At 47.7% G+C, this 18,093-nt stretch overlaps 1 protein-coding gene across 3 annotated transcripts in view; it reads right to left on the reverse strand.

The window, feature by feature from the left end:
- Positions 1–1,396: 1,396 nt before the first annotated feature.
- The window catches only part of WNT11 (Wnt family member 11), a 136,097-nt gene continuing 119,400 nt past the window's right edge, over positions 1,397–18,093 (reverse strand). For all 3 annotated transcript variants that reach the window (XM_068266650.1, XM_068266651.1, XM_068266652.1), the window contains exon 6: positions 1,397–2,448. In XM_068266650.1, coding sequence (XP_068122751.1) covers positions 2,274–2,448 — 175 coding nt within the window. In that variant the 3' untranslated portion in view covers positions 1,397–2,273. The remainder of the gene's footprint in view (positions 2,449–18,093) is intronic.

Consider the following 18,093-nt stretch of genomic DNA (forward strand, 5'->3'; position numbering starts at 1 on the left):
ATTGGTGCTCTCGTATAGGTGGCCAGGAGTAGATGTAGGCAGTATAAGTAGCCAGCCATTGGTGCTCTCGTATAGGTGGCCAGGAGTAGATGTAGGCAGTATAGGTAGCCAGCCATAGGTGCTCTAGTATAAGTAACCAGGTGTAGATGTCTGCAGTATAGGTAGCCAGCCATAGGTAAGGTGTAGATGTCTTCAGTATAGGTAGCCATCCATAGGTGATCTAACATAGGTGGCCAGGTGTAGAGGTCTGCAGCATAGGTAGCCAGCCATAGGTGATCTAACATAGGTGGCCAGGTGTAGATGTCTCTAATATAGGTAGTCAGCCATAGGTGTTTCCCTTTCCCCATAGGCAGTGTGCCCCCCTTCCTCCCCTTGCAGGCTGAAAGATTAGATAGAAAGAGAGGGTATCAGCGGGACTCAGCTGCGGGCCGACTCTTCCCTCTTGTCGGTTCCCCTCTCCATGCCTGAAATAAGAGCAGCAGCAGCACCTTCCGGGCGGCTCCAGGCAAAGATCAAATGTCTCTGGGCTCCTCCATGTACATCGTGGCTGACAGGAAGTAGTAATCACACTACTTCCTGTTAGCCGCAATGTAAATGGAGGAGCCCGGAGACATTTGATCTTTGCCTGGAGCCGGCCGGAAGGTGGGACACCCAGCTGCCGCCGCCGCTGCTGCTGCTCTTATTTCATGCATGGAGAGGGGACCCGACAAGAGGGAAGAGTCAGCCTGCGGCTGAGTCCCGCTGTTCCGCTAATCCCCTCTCCTATCTAATCTTTAAGCCTGCGGGGAAGGAAGTAGGGGAGAGAGGAGGAGGGGTGTGCATTGCCTGCAGGGGAAGTGGGGGCGAACTGCCTGCGGGGGAGGTATGCCTGGCCACCTATACTCTCTCGAGTATAAGCCAAGACCCCCACTTTGGGACCACTTTTTGGGTCCCAAAAACTCGGCTTATACTCGAGTATATACGGTACACAGAATTCTGTAAACCCTTTGGATACTTTTTGAAATGGATTTTAGAAATCCTGGATTTGGACTCTATGAAAAAAATGTTCTTTATCTTTTAGTAAATTTCCATGAGCTGTCATCCATAATTTTCGATGGCAACAAAGCAAAAAAAGAAAAAGAAAATAATAACAACAATAGTTACCGTAGTTAAATAAGTTCTCCCTGTTTCTGTCTCACTGCTTTTCCAAGAACCACCACTACGCATTAGTTTTCTTAGTAATCCAGAAATTAAGAAACGTTACTCTGCGCTTTTTGTAAAGTAAGCTATAACCGTATCTGATGGTTTACATAATACTTTTTTTGGCCTTAAACTCAATTTCAGTTGCTTCCATCTTACAAATGGCAGCTCATACAACAGCATAGAAAGCCAATATAACAATATACTGTAAAGACCATTTTATAGTTACCTTTTTTAGCATTTATTTCATACAAACTTTAAGCTGTTTTACTTACATTATAAATTTATATATTTATATATATAAAAAAGATAGAATAAAAGGGAAAAAAAGCCAAAGATATATTTATAAATAACTCTTTGTAAGTTCTGAATACACAAGAAAATTTGTACATCCACCGACAGTGGCGCAACACTGGGCAATGGGCTGCGAAGCTCGGAGCGGGTCTGCTCCCAAAGGTCCGGAATTCTGAAGAATGTAAACAATGTGGATAAGAAGAGTCTGGGAGGGTCATTGCACTCATCCTCTGACACTGCGATATTCCTGATGACGCCTGTTGAAATATATGCCCGACAGGTTTCGTCTTTCCAGTCCTTTGTTTTTGTTTTGTTTTTTATGAGTATTTTTCACAGATAAACAAAAAATTCCTGGATTTACCAAAGTCGTGTAACAGCAACGGATTGCCACAGTATCCTCACAACAAAACGAGTAATATCATCGGGTTTATGATTATATTTACAATCCAGAAATGCTCTCGGCCATCAGGGTAGTCGGCTTGCTCCAGGAGATGTTGACCAAGCCCTTGTGTTTATTGCTTTATTTTAATTCCCCAAAAACATTCAGGTCGGTCAAAAAATAAACAAAAAAATTAAAGAATTCAAGGTCTGATAATTTTTTCCACTCTTACGCTGTAATATTTATATTTTTGTTTGGCACGCTTTTGTACACGCCGTTGTCCATGCAAAATAAAATAAAAAATAAGTTGAGATAAAAAGTTTTTATTTTTTGTTTTGTAGCCACATTTAGTGCTTTGGTTTTTGTTTTGTATTTTTGTTATTTCACCCTTCTTTTTTTGGTGTCCTGATCTGACAGCTCCTCATTTGCAAATGTATCGCTCCACAGTTCTCTCACATTTTTTGCAGGTTACATAGCAACACCAGTGGTATTTACAATGGCAGCGCTCCACCACTTTGTCCATGTAGGAGTTGTAGCCCCTTCCACAGCACATTAAGTCGCAACTGTCGCTCCCGTTGGACGTCTTGTTGCATTGTCTGGAAGAAAACAAAAAGGAGTTAATCACGTCACCTTCAACCCACACTATTGTCAGGCAGAAGACAGGCTAGTTAATGGTGAACTGGGCTTGGCAGGCGATGCATCAACTTATTTTTGGGATAAAGCAGCTGCTCTGGAGGGGTCATACGAGGCATTGTGCACGGGCGCTGAGGCATCTGACATGTTGCGTAGACTGTCCTTAGATGCCATCACGTTGTGAAATCAATACATGGAGTCAAAGGCCTCGAGTTTGGGCACAAATTAAGCCTGTGGGACACGTAAAAAGGTTTTCATAAAAAAATGTTTAGTGAATGATTTTGTCATCGTGGCTGCAGCATTGAAAACTTTAAAGTGAACCTGTGCTGAGAAAAAATAGATACCTCAGCAGAGGAAAGCCTCTCGACATTCCAGAGGCTTACTGGACCATCCTCGAGTCTACTGCCTGGCAGTCCTGCTGATCTTTCTGACATCAGTAGGATCTGAAACAAGCATGGGGCTATTCCAGTCAGACTTCAGTCAGAGCACCTGATCTGCATGCTTGTTTAGGGCCTATGGCTAAAAGTATTATATGGGCAGAGGATCAGCAGAACAGCCAGGCAATGTGCATTGTTTAAATGGAAATAAATATGTCAGCCTCCATATCCCTCTCATCTCGGGCTCCCTTTAACTTCCGGTGAATTCGCAGTGAGAGAGGAACTATGTGAGGTCAGTGGCGGGCTCACATGCAGTTTGTATATCAGGATAGCGGCAGACAATAGAGCAGACTGACAGGCTGTGTATAAACACACAGTAGCAGAAGGCAGATATTGGAAGGTGATACATGAGGCAGAACAATAGCATCAGGAAGTGGCAGCAGATAGTTCATCAAAGAGGGAAGACAGACAGCGTATATAGCAGCAGCGTGATAATAACTTATAAGGACAATTAGGCCCGGTTTACCTTAGTGTTTTTTTGCGGATCGTAACCGGAACGTATACTGTACAAACGGAACGGATGTGAATGGATCCAATGTTAACCTATGGATCCATTCACATGCGTCCGTTGGTACGGATACGTTCCATATGTTCCAGTCCACAGATCTAAAAAATGCTGCAGGCCCTAATTTTCCGGACCGTTCTGCCCAGCGGAACGGATTTGGACAAAAAATGCTGCAGCGTTGGGGCAATGGAAAACGGAACGTTTCTTCACACTAGTGAAGAAACAGACTGTTCCACGGGGGATGGGGATATGTGCCGACGCGAACCTAAGCGACGAGAGGGTAAGGGAGGGTGCAGCAGCCGGGCGGGTGGGTGAGGGAGGGTTTATACATACCTAATCTTCTGTAGCAGCCGGCGGTAGAGGCTTCCGTCTTCTTACGCGTCATGTGACTAGTCACATGACGCGCTGTGTAGTCACAGCAGAAGAAGAGGAGGCCTCTACCGCCGGCTGCTACAGAAGATTAGGTATGTATTGCTGAGTGAAAACGGATCCGATCAATCATTGATCATATCTTTTTTCACTTTCAATTTTAAATGTGAACTTGGCCGCAGACAGAGCTATCCGGATCCGGTGAAGCGGAGACCAGATCCGCTCACCGGATCATTTTGGCTCAAAACGCTAATGTAAACCGGGCCTTACTGATTGTGCTGGGCACACACAATGTCAGAAATCAGGCAATTATTTCCATCATATCCGATCTGCTGCCCCCAGTCTGCCAGCGCAACTCCTGGCCTTCTCCGGTGTTCGGCATCACCAGGAGTGCCAGGGTCACTTGGAAGCCAGCAGCCACACCGGAGGATAGGTAAGACTTTAAAGTGTACCAGAGACGGGGGCATAAAAAAAAATTATACATACCTGGGGCTTCCTCCAGCCCCCTCCGGCCTGATCGCTCCCACGCCGCCGTTCTCCGCCTTCTTGATCCTCCGTAATGTGTCCGGTATGTTTGGCCAGTTCGGGCAAATCAGTGCATGCACAGTGCAGCTGTGCGCGCTCCCCATCGCGCTCCCGGGGCTGGGAGCATTTTGCACCTGCACAGTAGTACTGTACAGGAGCAGAAAACTCTCTGCCGCAGGAGCGCGATGGGGGCACGCACGTGACCAGGCTGTGCAGTAAGCCCCAACTGGCCGACCTTACGGGACCCCTTATGGAGGATCCAGAAGGTGAAGGACGGCGGCGTGGGAGTGATCAGGCTGGAAGAAGCCCCAGGTATGTATAAATTTCTTCTATCCCCCGTCTCAGGTTCCCTTTAAAACACTGCTCTTTTGCAAAGATAACAACTGACTTTTTTAACCTGTACTGGAAAATTACATGAGACTCTTTTCTTTGCTACTAATGTTCCATTTCTTAGCTGTACTACACATATAATTCATTATATCATGCGCTTATTTTCGCTTTAGGTTTGCTTTAAAGAGACACTGTAACAAAAAACAGTTCCCCTGGGGGGTACTCACCTCGGGAGGGGGAAACCTCAGGGTCCCAATGAGGCTTCCCCCGTCCTCCTGTGTCCCACGGCGGTCTCACTAGAGCCCTCCGAACAGCTGCCCGGCAAATCCGGCAGCCTGTTCAATATTTACCTTTCCAGGCTCAAGTGGGGGCGCTGTTTTGGCTTTCGGCTCCAAAGTAGATGGAAATACCCAATCTCAGTCGGGTCCGCGCTACTGCGCAGGCGCCGGAGACTTGCACCTGCGCAGTAGAGCAGACCCGACGGCGATCGGGTATTTCCGCCTATTTCGGAGCCGAGAGCCGCCACAGCGCCTGCGCAGGAGACGGGAAGGTAAATATTTACATCGCCGCTGTTCAGAGGGGCACATCGAGACCCCCGAGGGATGGAGGACAGCGTGGGAAGCCTCATTGGGACCCTGAGGCTTCCCCCTTCCGAGGTGAGTACCCCCCAGGGGAATTTTTTGATGTTACAGGTTTTCTTTAAAGGACCACTTTTGCAAAAAAAAGTAGGCAGTTAAAATTTGACAAAACCGACAGGTTTTGTGCCAGTTCATTTCCTCATGGGGAATTCTCAGGGTTTTCTTTGTTTTCAACAGCATTTCCTGAACAGCAGTTGCAAAGTCTAACTGACAAAATAGTGTGCAAGCGATTAGGGAGGCTGGCTGGTATCTTACTATTTGGGCAGTTAAACTGCTGTTCAGGAAATGCTGTTGAAGACAAAGAAAACCCTGAGAATCCCCCATGAGGAGATGGACTGGCCCCAGGGCCGGCCCACTCATGAGGCGGGGTGAAACATTTTCCTCAGGCGGCAGATCTGGGGGGCGGCACCCGCCTGTCCATGGCTGCTGGAGGCCGCCCGCCAAGCTGGAGGGGTAGCGGGCAAAAAGGGGGTATTGGGCCTAGCGGCGGGGAGGGGGGTCGGACCCCCCCCTCCCTCGCCTGGGTCCCCCGATCTGCGCTCCTCCTCCAGCGTTAAGTACAAGCCTGCATATGATGAAGAGGCAACGGGCGGGGGATCTTCCGCGTTCCATCGCGTGCTATACTGACGTCAGTTCCGGCAACACCGCCCATTGCATTGTAAGTGGACGGCCATGCAGGAAGTGACGTCAGTGGAGCGCACGATGGAACGCGGAAGAGGTGAGTGATTCCCCCACCCGTTGCCTCTTCATCATATGCAGGCTTGTACTTAACGCTGGAGGAGGAGCGCAGATCGGGGGACCCAGGCGAGGGAGGGGGGTCCAACCCCCCTCCCCGCCGCTAGGCCCAATACCCCCTTTCTGCCTGCTACCCCTCCAGCTCGGCATCCCCCTTTCCCCCCCCCCCCACACACACACACGGCTGGGGGGAGGGGGGGCGGCAATTTTTTCTAATTTTGCCTCAGGCGGCAAAAAGTCTAGGGCTGGCCCTGACTGGCCCCAAACCTTTTGGTTCTGTCAGATTATAACTGCCTAATTTTTTCGCAATAGTTGTCCTCTAAGACAAGCCACAATGAAAAGTAGGAATCTGAAGTTTGTAACCTTAAAAAAAGTTCCAAAAAAAAAAAAAAAAAAAAAAAGCAGCTTTTGTAAAATGGAGCCAAAAGAGGTAGTGAGATTGAAAGATGGAACAACCACAGACACATCTGACTTCCTCACAATCAGTTTCATCCAATTTGCTCATCATCATTGACCTCTTGTGACAGGGCCGGTCATGTGATTGGCCAGGAGCAGGCAGAGCCTGACAGGCAAACTATGGAATATTTATGGAATTATTAATCATATTGTGCAATATAGCTCTCCTCTCTCCTGAGTAATGCTCTGGGGTCATAAAAATACAAGCCTGTCAAATACAAGCCTCCTGTGGAAGAGATGCAGAGCAGAATCCTGCCGCCCTGGCTCTTCAGAGAAGAGGGCAGGAAGTCCTGATGCTGGGGCGTGTCCATCACACAGACAGACACCAGAGACAAGAGGCGGGAAGTCCTGATGCTGGGGTAGGGCGTGTCCATCACACAGACAGACACCATTCAGCTGCGCTGTGAATAGGAGGATGAGCGCATAGGCGCCAGCGTTATACAGAAAACCTGAAACAGCGCAGATATCATGACATAACTTTCTCAAGTTGCTGCAGCCTATTGTGTACACAGAGCATGCAAAGTGTCCAGTTTTCATCTGTCATAAATAGCTATAGACAAAGAGAAAATAAGATTGCTTCAAAGAGGCCCTGTAGTGAGAAAAATGCAAAGAAACTAAACCAAGATCCTTGGAAAGCAAACATTTACTCGGGGCTTGTTCTCTAGTGTTTGCCACCTCAGGCTGTGGAATCGGTACAAAAATCACCCGACTAAGACTCCTCAGTTTATGAAACCACTGACTCCAAGTACCCAAAATTGCTCCAACCCTGACTCCTCGACTCCAACTCCTTAGGGCCCGTTTCCACTTGTGCGGTGGGAATCGGTGCGGTAAAAATTCGCATGGGGATGCGAATTTCGCATGCGGTTATATGCGAATTTGCATACGATTTTGCATGGATGACGATGTATGCGAATTTAATGGCAGTGCCTGTGTGCTTTTCCATTGATTCCATGCGAAATCGTATGCGAATTTGCATGGAAATTTGCATACCAAAACCGCATGCGAATTCCCTATTAACTACATTGTATGCGAATCGCATAGCAGTATGTGGTATGCGAATTCTGATGGCTCTGCCGTGCAGATTTTTTCTGCACAGAAAAACGCAAAGGAATCCTGACAAGTGGAAACAGTCCCATCGACCAAACGCATGCAAATTCGTGATAGTGGAAATGGGCCTTTAGTCTAATTTTTACAAAGGCTATCTTCCGACTTGATGAAACCACGACTCTGACTCCAGGTACCCAAAATTGCTCCGACTCCTCGACTCTGACTCCACAGCCCTGTGCCCGTGTCTCCAATTCCCTCCTACCCACCCCCCTGTACCCGCCAGACTAGAGGTGTAGCATTTATCTCCTTAGGCCACATTCAGTGTCCTTTCCCCCCTCCCGACCTGAATATGCAGAGTGGAGCGCAATTACCTGGTCCATCACTGGTTCCTATCCTCTTTTGCATTGCAGCAAGTCTATCACCATGTGGCAGCCTCTCTCCATAGGCTCCCGATATCACATGACATACATTGGGAGCCTACAGAGAGAGATTCTGCCACATGATGATAGGCTGCATAGCAGAAGAGGAGAAGACCTGGCAACAGTAAATGTGCTCTATTGCATCTGCTCTGCATATTAGGATGATGACAACGCTGCCCCCTAGATTTTGCCGTCTGACTCAAAAGATTCGGATATCTTCATGTTAGGGCCGTTGCTATCTTAACTTAAAGCCAGTGCCATTTGGTAGCTAATCCTTGTTAATCAAGTGCAGTATGTCCAGCCCCATGCATATTCCAAATGTAGGATGGTCAACCGAAACTTGACCTGAACTTGCTTCACCCACACTGTACATCACTTCCCACCCACCTTCCTCTCGCCAGCGTTCTTATTAGCCCAGGTGGAGGGGGAGGGGGCTCGGCCTGCCAAAACTTGATGGGGAACCTACCCTATTTAGGTTATGTCCCTGCCTGCATTAAAGGGATACTGTAGGGGGGTCGGGGGAAAATGAGTTGAAGTTACCTGAGGCTTCTAATGGTCCCCCACAGACATCCTGTGTTGGCGCAGCCACTCACCGATGCTCCGGCCCCGCCTCCGGTTCACTTCTGGAATTTCAGACTTTAAAGTCTGAAAACCACTGCGCCTGCCTCACTCCCGCTGATGGCACCAGGAGCATACTGTGCAGGCCCAGTATGGTCTGTGCCTGTACCGTGTGCTCCTGGTGGAATCAGGGGAAGCGAGGACACGGCAACGCAGGCGCAGTGGTTTTCAGACTTTAAAGTCTGAAATTCCAGAAGTGAACCGGAAGCGGGGCTGGAGCATCGGTGAGCGGCTGCGCGGGCACAGGGTGTCTGTGGGGGACCATTAGAAGCCCCGGGTAACTTCAACTCATTTTCCCCCGACCCCCCTACAGTATCCCTTTAAGGCTCCCTTTACACCAGGCTTTCTCAACCAGGGTTCCTTGAGTACTCTGCAGGGGTTTCTCAATATAATAATGAGCACATTAATAAAAAGCACTAGAAAACGGAGACAGTATAATGAGTGGCAGTGTAATAAAGGGTAAGGAAATAAACTGCCAGACCTACTTTTAAAGACCACACCTACAGCAAAATACATGCAGGGGTTCCTCCAGATCAAAAAATTGTTTGCAGGGGTTCCTTGAGATCCAAAAGTTATTTGCAGGGTTCCTCCAGGGTTAAAAGGTTGAGAAAGGCTGCTTTACACTGAGATTCATAAATAGCATCACATACATGCTGCAATGTGGCTGTGATTTTCTCTTCTTACACTGCATTTATGATGTGATTATCACGCTACCATAGGTTTTAAATTGTTCAGTTGTGTGCACAACTTCCTACTAAAACAAAAATGATCGTGACAAAAAATGTCATTTGTAGATCTCTCATTCCAGTGCCGCCCAACCCCCGTTAGCAGTTTTTGACCGATGGGTCGAATACTACTCTGTAGGCTTTGGGAGTCCGACTGCTCTTGAAGACAGGCGGCTCCGTACCGTGCATGCGCGAGCACGCTTGTGCACTCACGCCAGGGCAGTACGGAGCGATCTGTGCTCCCAAAGCATTCCAAAGTCTCCAGTTGGAATTCATGAAAGAGGATCTGTAAAGAGAAAAAACACCCTTGGGGGTTACTCGCCTCGTGAGGGACAAGCCTCTGGATCCTATTGAGGCTTCCCCCTTCCTCCTCCATCCCAGGGCGACAGCGATCGTGTTCCCCAAACGGCGGGGATGTAAATATTTACCTTCCCGGCTCAAGCGCAGGAGCAGTAGTGGCACTTGGCTTGGAAATAGGCGGAAATAGCCGATCCCAGTCGGGTCCGCTCTACTGCGCAGCCACAAGTCTCCTGCGCCTGCGTAGTAGAGCGGATCCAACTGAGATCGGCTATTTCCGCCTATTTACGAGCAAAGAGCCGCAACAGCGCCCCCGCTGGAACAGGGAAAGGTAAATATTGCACAGCCTGGCAAATTTTCGGCTGTGCCTTCAGTGGGCTGCAGAGAGACCGCCGTGGGACACAGGAGCACGGAGGAAGCCTCAATAGGATCCCGAGGCTTCCCGCTACTGAGGTGAGTACCCCTCAGGGGAACTTTTTTCATTACAGAGTATCTTTAAAGGGGAACTTCAGCCTAAACAAACATACTTTCATTAAGTTACATTAGTTATGTTAATTAGAATAGATGGGTAATATAATTTTTTACCCACCCTGTTTTAAAAGAACAGGCAAATGTTTGTGATTCATGGGGGCTGCCATCTTTGTCATGGGGGCAGCCATCTTTTTGGTTGAAAGGAGGTGACAAGGAGCAGGAGACACAGTTCCAACTGTCCTGTGTCCTGATCACCCCTCCCAGCTGCACACGCTAGGCTTCAAATGTCAAATTCAAAATGTAAAAAAAAAGAAATTTGCACCAAAACAGCAGAACGAGAGCAACAACATCAGAAATCCCATAATGCTTTGCACAGCATCAGGGGAAAAAAGCCCGGGCAGTTTTCTTCTGTGCAGCTAAAAATGAGGCTTGCATAAGAGAAACAAAGTTCTGATGCTGTGAAACTGTTAAAGAAACACCAGGCCTTTTCAGTGCTGCTGAGTCGATTTTTAGTCCGGAGGTTCACTTTAAAGATGCTGGCAGCTCTGATCAATTTCAGAATTTAAGGACCACTATTGTGAAAAAAAAATTGTAAAATACATGTAAACACATAAATAAGAAGTAGGTTTGTTCCAGACTAATGAGCCATACATTACTTTTCTCCTGTTCTGCTGTCACTTACAGTAGGTATTAAAGATCTGACAGGTTTTGGACTACCCCATCGCTATTTAATACATGCATAGAACATCCCCTCTGTACACACACAAACGATTGAGCGATTATCTGGCCAAAAAAAATCAGCCGGGTTGGATCGGCTGGATTGACCGATAATGATAGTTATCGGTCAAAAAACGATTGTGTGAAAAAAATAACCGCACGATTATCGTTCCAGTTATCGGGATCCTCCGTTTTTGAACGATCTTTCTCGGACGTGTGTACTCAGCATTAAGGCTCATACACACATCAGACTATAGTCTTTGGAAAATGAAAGATCACAGACCAATCTTACCACCCTTCATGTAGTATGAGAGCCATACTCTACACAGTCTTTTCTATGGAGCTGAACTCCACATCAGAAAAAAATCTTTGCAAGATGCTGCACACACAGATGCTGTACAGACACAAAAGATCAGTATCTGCAAAAGATCTGTTCCTGCCAAAAATCCATTCCTGCAAATTGCAATGATAGTCTATGAGATCTGCAGATCATCATACACATGATTTAACTGACATTCATCTGCAGATCAAGCAATCATCCGCAGATCTGAAAATCCATCCTGGTGGATCTGATCTGCAGATGAATGTCAGTTAAATCATGTGTGTATGATGATCTGCAGATCTCATAGACTATCATTGCAATTTGCAGGAATGGATTTTTGGCAGGAACAGATCTTTTGCAGCTACAGATCTTTTGAGTGTGTGCAGCATGTTTGTGTGCAGCATCTTGCAAAGATTTTTTTCTGATGGGAAGTTCAGCTCCATAGAAAAGACTGTGAAGGTATGGCTCTCATACTACATGGAATGGAGTAAATTTGGTCTGTGATCTTTCATTTTCAAAAGACTATGGTCTGATGTGTGTATGTGGCCTTAGCCTGCATCTCTAATACATTTAGCCACAGCCCCCAACAAGCATACAGATCAGGTGATCTGACTGAAGTCAGACTGGATTAGCTGCATGCTTGTTTCAGGTGTGTGATTCAGCCACTACTGCAGCTAAAGAGATCAGCAGGACTGCCAGGCATCTGGTATTGTTTAAAAGGAAACATCCATATTGCTCTCAGTTTAGATTCCCTTTAAATCAGGGTGAGGCCAGACTATAAAATGGGCAAATACTGACTAAATAATTTATAAATTAATATTGTAAACACAAAAAAGCAATTCCATTGATACAATTACATTGAGGAAAGGTCCTCTTGAATTTCTGTTGGAGCATGAACAAACGTTTGGTGAGAATCTGTCCTGTGCACCTCTGTACAGACAGAGAAAGACTAGTTGACTACAGATACAGTATCATAGCGTACAGCCATCACTGAGTGATTGTTTGCACCTTGCCTGCAGGCGCTTCTGGAGTTATGAAATCTAAGCCTGAGTCTCACTGTCTGTCCTTCCTGTGAATATCATTGTATTGCAGCCCCGCTAGACAGCAGAGGGATGAAATTACTGTGTGCATTGTGTATCCATGCTGGAGACGGTGTCATCGTTACACTCATGTCAGGAAAAGAACTGCTATTGAGTAGAGTTCTGTATGAACTCAGATTGCTACACAACTTCCCTATCGCCTGGCTAATCCAGGACAATGCCTGGTGCCTTCACTATATAGGCTTGAAATACTATTTGTCCCAAAGCACAATCTGTGTTTGACTTTTTATTCAACTGCGGATTCTACACTTGCAGACACACTCATACTATACCCATGCATTTTAATAGGCCTTCTGGGTATTTAGGTTTTTGTTGTTCTACTGTAGTCTATGCGATACCAGCAGTACTGGAAATATCAGCTTTCAAGGAAGAGTACACTATTCTCAATCAGCAAATAGCCTGGGTTAAAATTGGGTGCCCACATTAAAGTACATCTGCATAGGGCCCAACCGTCCCGTTTTCGTCGGGGCTGTCACGATTTTGGGGGGCTCTCCCGCTATCACGGTATGAGCCCCCCAAGTCCCGGGCAGCAGTGGGCAGTGAGGGTGGAAAAAAAATGATCGAGGCGCCAGCCGCGGGTAAATGGGATGCGGGACGCGTGCATCCCATTACTACCTCCCTCCCTTGGAATCTGCCCCCCCTGTGTCTCCCCCCTGTTTGCAGAGTGTGCAGCTAAGCGGAGCGGGCTGTCAGCTTACCGGTATCCATGGACGCATACCGATGTCAGGCTTCAATCTGCTTCCTGTGACATCACAGGAAGCAGGAAGCCAGATGGTGGTACGCGTCCATGGATACCGGTAAGCTGACAGCCCGCTCCGCTTAGCTGCGCACTCTGCAAACAGGGGGGAGACACAGGGGGGGCAGATTCCAAGGGAGGGAGGGAGGTAGTAATGGGATGCACGCGTCCCGCATCCCATTTACCCGCGGCTGGCGCCTCGATCATTTTTTTCTTGCATTGGCACCCTTCTCCTCACCCACCCACCAACGGACACCCTCACCCACCCACCCACGGACACCCTCCCACCCACGGGGGGGCGGGGTGGTTAGGGGTGTGGCCTAAGTGTCCCGATTCCTAGATTTAAAATGTTGGGAGGTATGCATCTGCAGTGAGAGAGATATGGAAGATGCCATATTTATTGCAATTTAAAGGGGCACTATGGCAAAAAAAAATTAAAATGTGTGCAAACATAGGCAAATAAGAAGTATGTTGTTTTGCAGAGTAAAATGAGCCATACATTTCTCCTATGATGCTGTCACTTACAGTAGGTAGTAGAAATCTGACAGGTTTTGGACTAGTCCATCTCTTCATGAGGGATTCTCAGGGATTTATTTATTTTCAAAAGCACTTAGTGAATGGCAGTTGCCCTGTTCAACTGCCCAAAAATTATGTAGCGAGCAAGGAAACTGGCCAGCATCATTGTTTAAATCATTTTAGGGAATATCTTTATAAAGAATAAAAGCCTTGCTGAGAATCCCCTATGAAGAGATGGACATAGGAGAAAAGTAATGTATGGCTCATTTTACTCTGGAAAAAACGCACTTCTTATTTGTATATGTTTTCACACATTTTAAATTTGACATTTTTTCGCCATAGTGCCCCTTTAAATAATACCAGTTGCCTGGCTTTCCTGCTGATCTCTATGGCTGCAGTAGTGTCTGGATCACACACCTGAAATAAGCATTCGGCTAATCCTGTGAGCCTTCAGAGCTGCTTGATCTGATTGTTCAGGGTCTATAGTATTATACAAGGTGCCCACTTAGCAGAAACGCAAGCATTGCGGAAAACACAGCGTTTTTGCCGCTAATGGAAGTCTATGGGCTGCATGAAAAAACACATGTAAAAAACGCATATACGTTTTGTATGCGTGCGTTTCTAAAAAAGCTGGCTTTTTCTCATGATATTCAAAAACGCATATAATGAAAGTCAAGGGGGTTTTTCATGCGTTTTAAAAAAAAAATTGTTTTGTTTTGCATTTCCGCTTCCTAGTGATTTGCATAAATCGAAATATAAAAGCGCATTAAAAATGCACCGCAAACTTGGGTGTAACAATAGACCCTGCGAGGGATGCAGTCGCAGGGGGGCCCAGAAGCCTCAGGGGGCCCTGTCCTGAGAGACTGACAACTAAGGACAAGGAGAGAAAAAAACTTTCTGCTCTATGCACAGTTTTTCTAATGACTGCATCTGCTCAGCCACTGATAAGGAATCATACAAAGTTTTGTAGACAAAGATTCGTAGGCAGTCCCCATTCAGTGTGCAGCAGGGTCTTGTGTACAGTGCTGCTCTCCTTCCTTCACCGCTACCCCTCCTCAAGAGCTGTGTGCTGTAGTGATGCTTGAGGAGTCTGGCCACAGAGAGAAAAAGCTTTCTATTCTCTGCACAATTGTTCTAATGATTGGGGGAGGGGGGAGGTTGGCGGAGGGGGCCTCATCCAAATTTTAACAGGGGGGCCCAGTGATTTCTAGTTACGCCCCTGAACGCAAATGCTAAAAACGCATGCAAAACGCTAGAAAAACGCATATGCGGGGGGGAAAAAAACGAAAAAAGCACTAAAAACGCACACACAAAAAACGCGCACATGACAGAAAACGTGACCTTTCACACTCTGTTGTGTGCACCCAGCCTAAATGTTTTGGGGATTATTAGCATTCCACTGGCCTTCCCTCGTTACGAGTCGACAATGTGAGCCAAACACCTTCTTTATATACTGTATGCAAGAAGATCTCATCTCACCCAGTCTGTCAGTTCTCAGAGCAGACTGAATTCTGTATCAGCCCTCTTATGCCACAACCTGTTAAATATTTTTATGAATGTACGTTTCTATCTAGCTAGCAGCTTGGCTTTGTGTATGCTCCCCCCGGAGTTCCTCCGCAACAATGTGAAGTTTGTATTTACAAATACCCAGCTGACCTCCTCCCCCCCTCCTCCGTCACAGCTGATAATGCCTTTCCCAGGATCCGCCAGAACCTCATTATAGGTAAGTTATTGGGTGTACGAGAATCCTAACTCGACACGGAGGACAGCTGCCCGTGCTCAGATTGGATTTTCCCCGCTTATTGACAGTCATAAATCTGCAGGTCGGCTTCAGGATTGGACACTCGGGGAATTTTACTCCAGATCGGTTTTCACCAAGAAGAAAGAAATCTGGGCGAGAGTTAAATGAACTCAGGACGTTCCACATAGACGAAACCGTGCCGGGGGGAACGTACAGTCTGGCTGCATTACGAATGTAATGTGTATTTGCATAATACATTAGGATAAAGAAATAGAAATATTTTAAAAATGGCATAAACCATAGTTGAAGGAAACCTGTAAGCAGGGGGGTAACAAAAGACCCTGCAAGGGATGCAGCCGAAGGGGGGCCCAGAAGCCACAGGGGGCTTCGTCGTGAGAGGCTGACAACTCAGGGCAAGGAGAGAAAAAAAATGTCTGCTCTCTGCACAATTGTTCTAATGACTGCATCTGCTCAGCCACTGATAACGAATCATACAAAGTGTTGTAGATGAAGACTTGTAGACAGTCCCTATTAAGTGTGCAGGGGAAAGGGGCCCTACCTAAAGTTTTGCAGGGGGGCCCAGTGATTTCTAGTTACGCCTCTGCCTGTAAGGTCTTTAAAAAAAAAGGTTTAACTTACTTGGAGCATCTACCGGCCCCCTGCAGACGTCCTGTGCCCATGCCGGGACCAACGTATGCTCTGGTCCCCCGTCGGCTCAGTTTCATTTTTGGCGACCAAGCCTGCCACCCGCCACTGCGCCTGCGCTACCCTGGCCGTGCACGTCCTTGTTCACACCCCCGTCACCGGGAGCGTCCTGCACAGGTGCAGCACAAGGGTTTTTTTGAGACATGGAACATTGAAGATTTTATTCTGTTGCTTCAACACAAGTAATACAGAAGCTCAATGAGGTGCTAAGAATTTCAAGTTGTGCTAATTTTATGTTAATTCCATACAAATGTATGCAAGCCTAGCACTGGACCAATCAAAATAGCAGCTATAGCATTGGCTTGGCCAAATTCTAAGCTGTGTAATTTGCATAAAACAACCATAAAATTTGCATCACCTCAAAATGTTTAGCCCCCTTCTCCCCCATCTCTAATAAATCGCTATAGAGGTTGCAGAGAGAGATGAGAGATGCAAATAACTCTGAGTTGATGGAGAATAAGGGACGGTTCACACTTCCTTAACTGGTTCCGGACCGACGCAAATCTACATCCTGCATGTGGCTGCACGGATCTGATAGGACGTAGATTTCAACACTCGTTGCCATGCGGTTCCGTTGCTCCTGCCGATCACACCACTGTCTCCCCTCCGCAAATCACTTGCTCTGCCAATGTAAGCCAATGGGATTGGCTTACAGACACTGTAAGCCAGGGGTCTCAAACTTGCGGCCCGCGGGCCATTTGCGGCCCTCGATACAATATTTTGTGGCCCTCGCCGGCAAAAGCTTCCTTATAGTTCGCTTCAGTGCTCCCAAGTAATCCGCCGCATCCCCGCTGCTAAACGAGGGCTGCAGAGCCCCCAAATCACCCTGGGGGCAATCTGCCTGCATTTCTTGGAAGGGGGCAGAGCTTTCAGCTTCAGCTCTGCCCCTCCTGACGTCAATCGCCGCATGGATCGCCGCCTCTCCCCGCCCCTCTCTGTGAAGTAAGAGTGAGAGGGGTGGGCAGAGGCGGCGATGCGCCGCGATTGTGAAATTCCTTATGCGGCCCAGCCTCATCCTGACTTTGCCTCCTGCGGCCCCCAGGTAAATTGAGTTTGAGACCCCTGCTGTAAGCCAATCCCATTGGCTTACATTGATTGACAGCGTCAGGAGCTAATGAAAGTGGCTCCTGACCTGCTCACACAGCTCTGCCGTCATAGGGGCGGCAGAGAGAGCAACCTGCTGCTGGGGCAGAACGGCGTGCCCGGCAGGGCAGCGGATAATTGCGGTGATTCGTCGTTAAGTGCCGACAATGAAATCCGCATACAGAGGCTGGGTCTGCCTATACAGCCCAGCCTCTGTTGCTATCCAGATCCCCCCTAAGCCCCCCCCCCCCCTGCGCTCTGCGATCACCCATAAATCACAGCCGCGCTGCCGACACGCAGTGTGTCACAGCGGGCTGTGTTTATCTCTGTCCTGTCAGTCTGCCGCTCCCCCCGCCTCCTGCATAGCTCCGGGCCCCGCCCGCGTCCCTTTCCTCCCCGCTGATTGGAGGGAAGGGACGCGGGCGGGGACGGAGCTCTGCAGGAGGCGGGGGGAGTGGCAGGCTGACAGGACAGATGTAAACACAGCCCGCACAGTGTGGCTATGATTTATGGAGGATCACAGAGTGCAGGGGGAATTTAGGGGGGATTGAAATAGCAACAGAGGCTGGGCTGTATAGGCAGACCCAGCCTCTGTATGTGGATTGCATTGTCAGAACCCCGCCTCGGGTTCTCTTTAAGGGGGCAGAGACTACTGGTACGGAAGTAGTTAAAAAAGTAGTTTTTTAAGCTCCGCTTAAAGGCAGGCAGCGGATCTTATGTTAAAGATAGGATCTGCTTCCACTTGTTAAAAAACACAGATCCTACATGGATTCGTGTGTTACGGAACGAGAGATGGAACGTAGAGTCTCAACTTGTCACATGTTCGTGGACCGAATGGGAAAATGTGTCCAATGAAAGCCTACGAGAAAAGACACGGTCCGTTCTCACTCGGGTAGTCGGCGCATCCACGTCGCCCCTTTTTAGATCGCCGCCATGACGTGATACTCACATGTCCTGCTGTTTGGTCCCTTCTAAACAGCCCAGTGGCCAGGGATCTCCACTGGGCTGCAAAAGACCAATGGGAATCCTCAACAACAGGGAGAATTCTCATTGGTTCATGTTGGACCAAAGAACATTCTCCCTGTTGCTATGGAGAATTGACCTGCTGCGGCCTAC

Source organism: Hyperolius riggenbachi, chromosome 2 (assembly GCF_040937935.1).
Source record: "Hyperolius riggenbachi isolate aHypRig1 chromosome 2, aHypRig1.pri, whole genome shotgun sequence".
In the NCBI taxonomy this organism is placed as follows: domain Eukaryota; kingdom Metazoa; phylum Chordata; class Amphibia; order Anura; family Hyperoliidae; genus Hyperolius; species Hyperolius riggenbachi.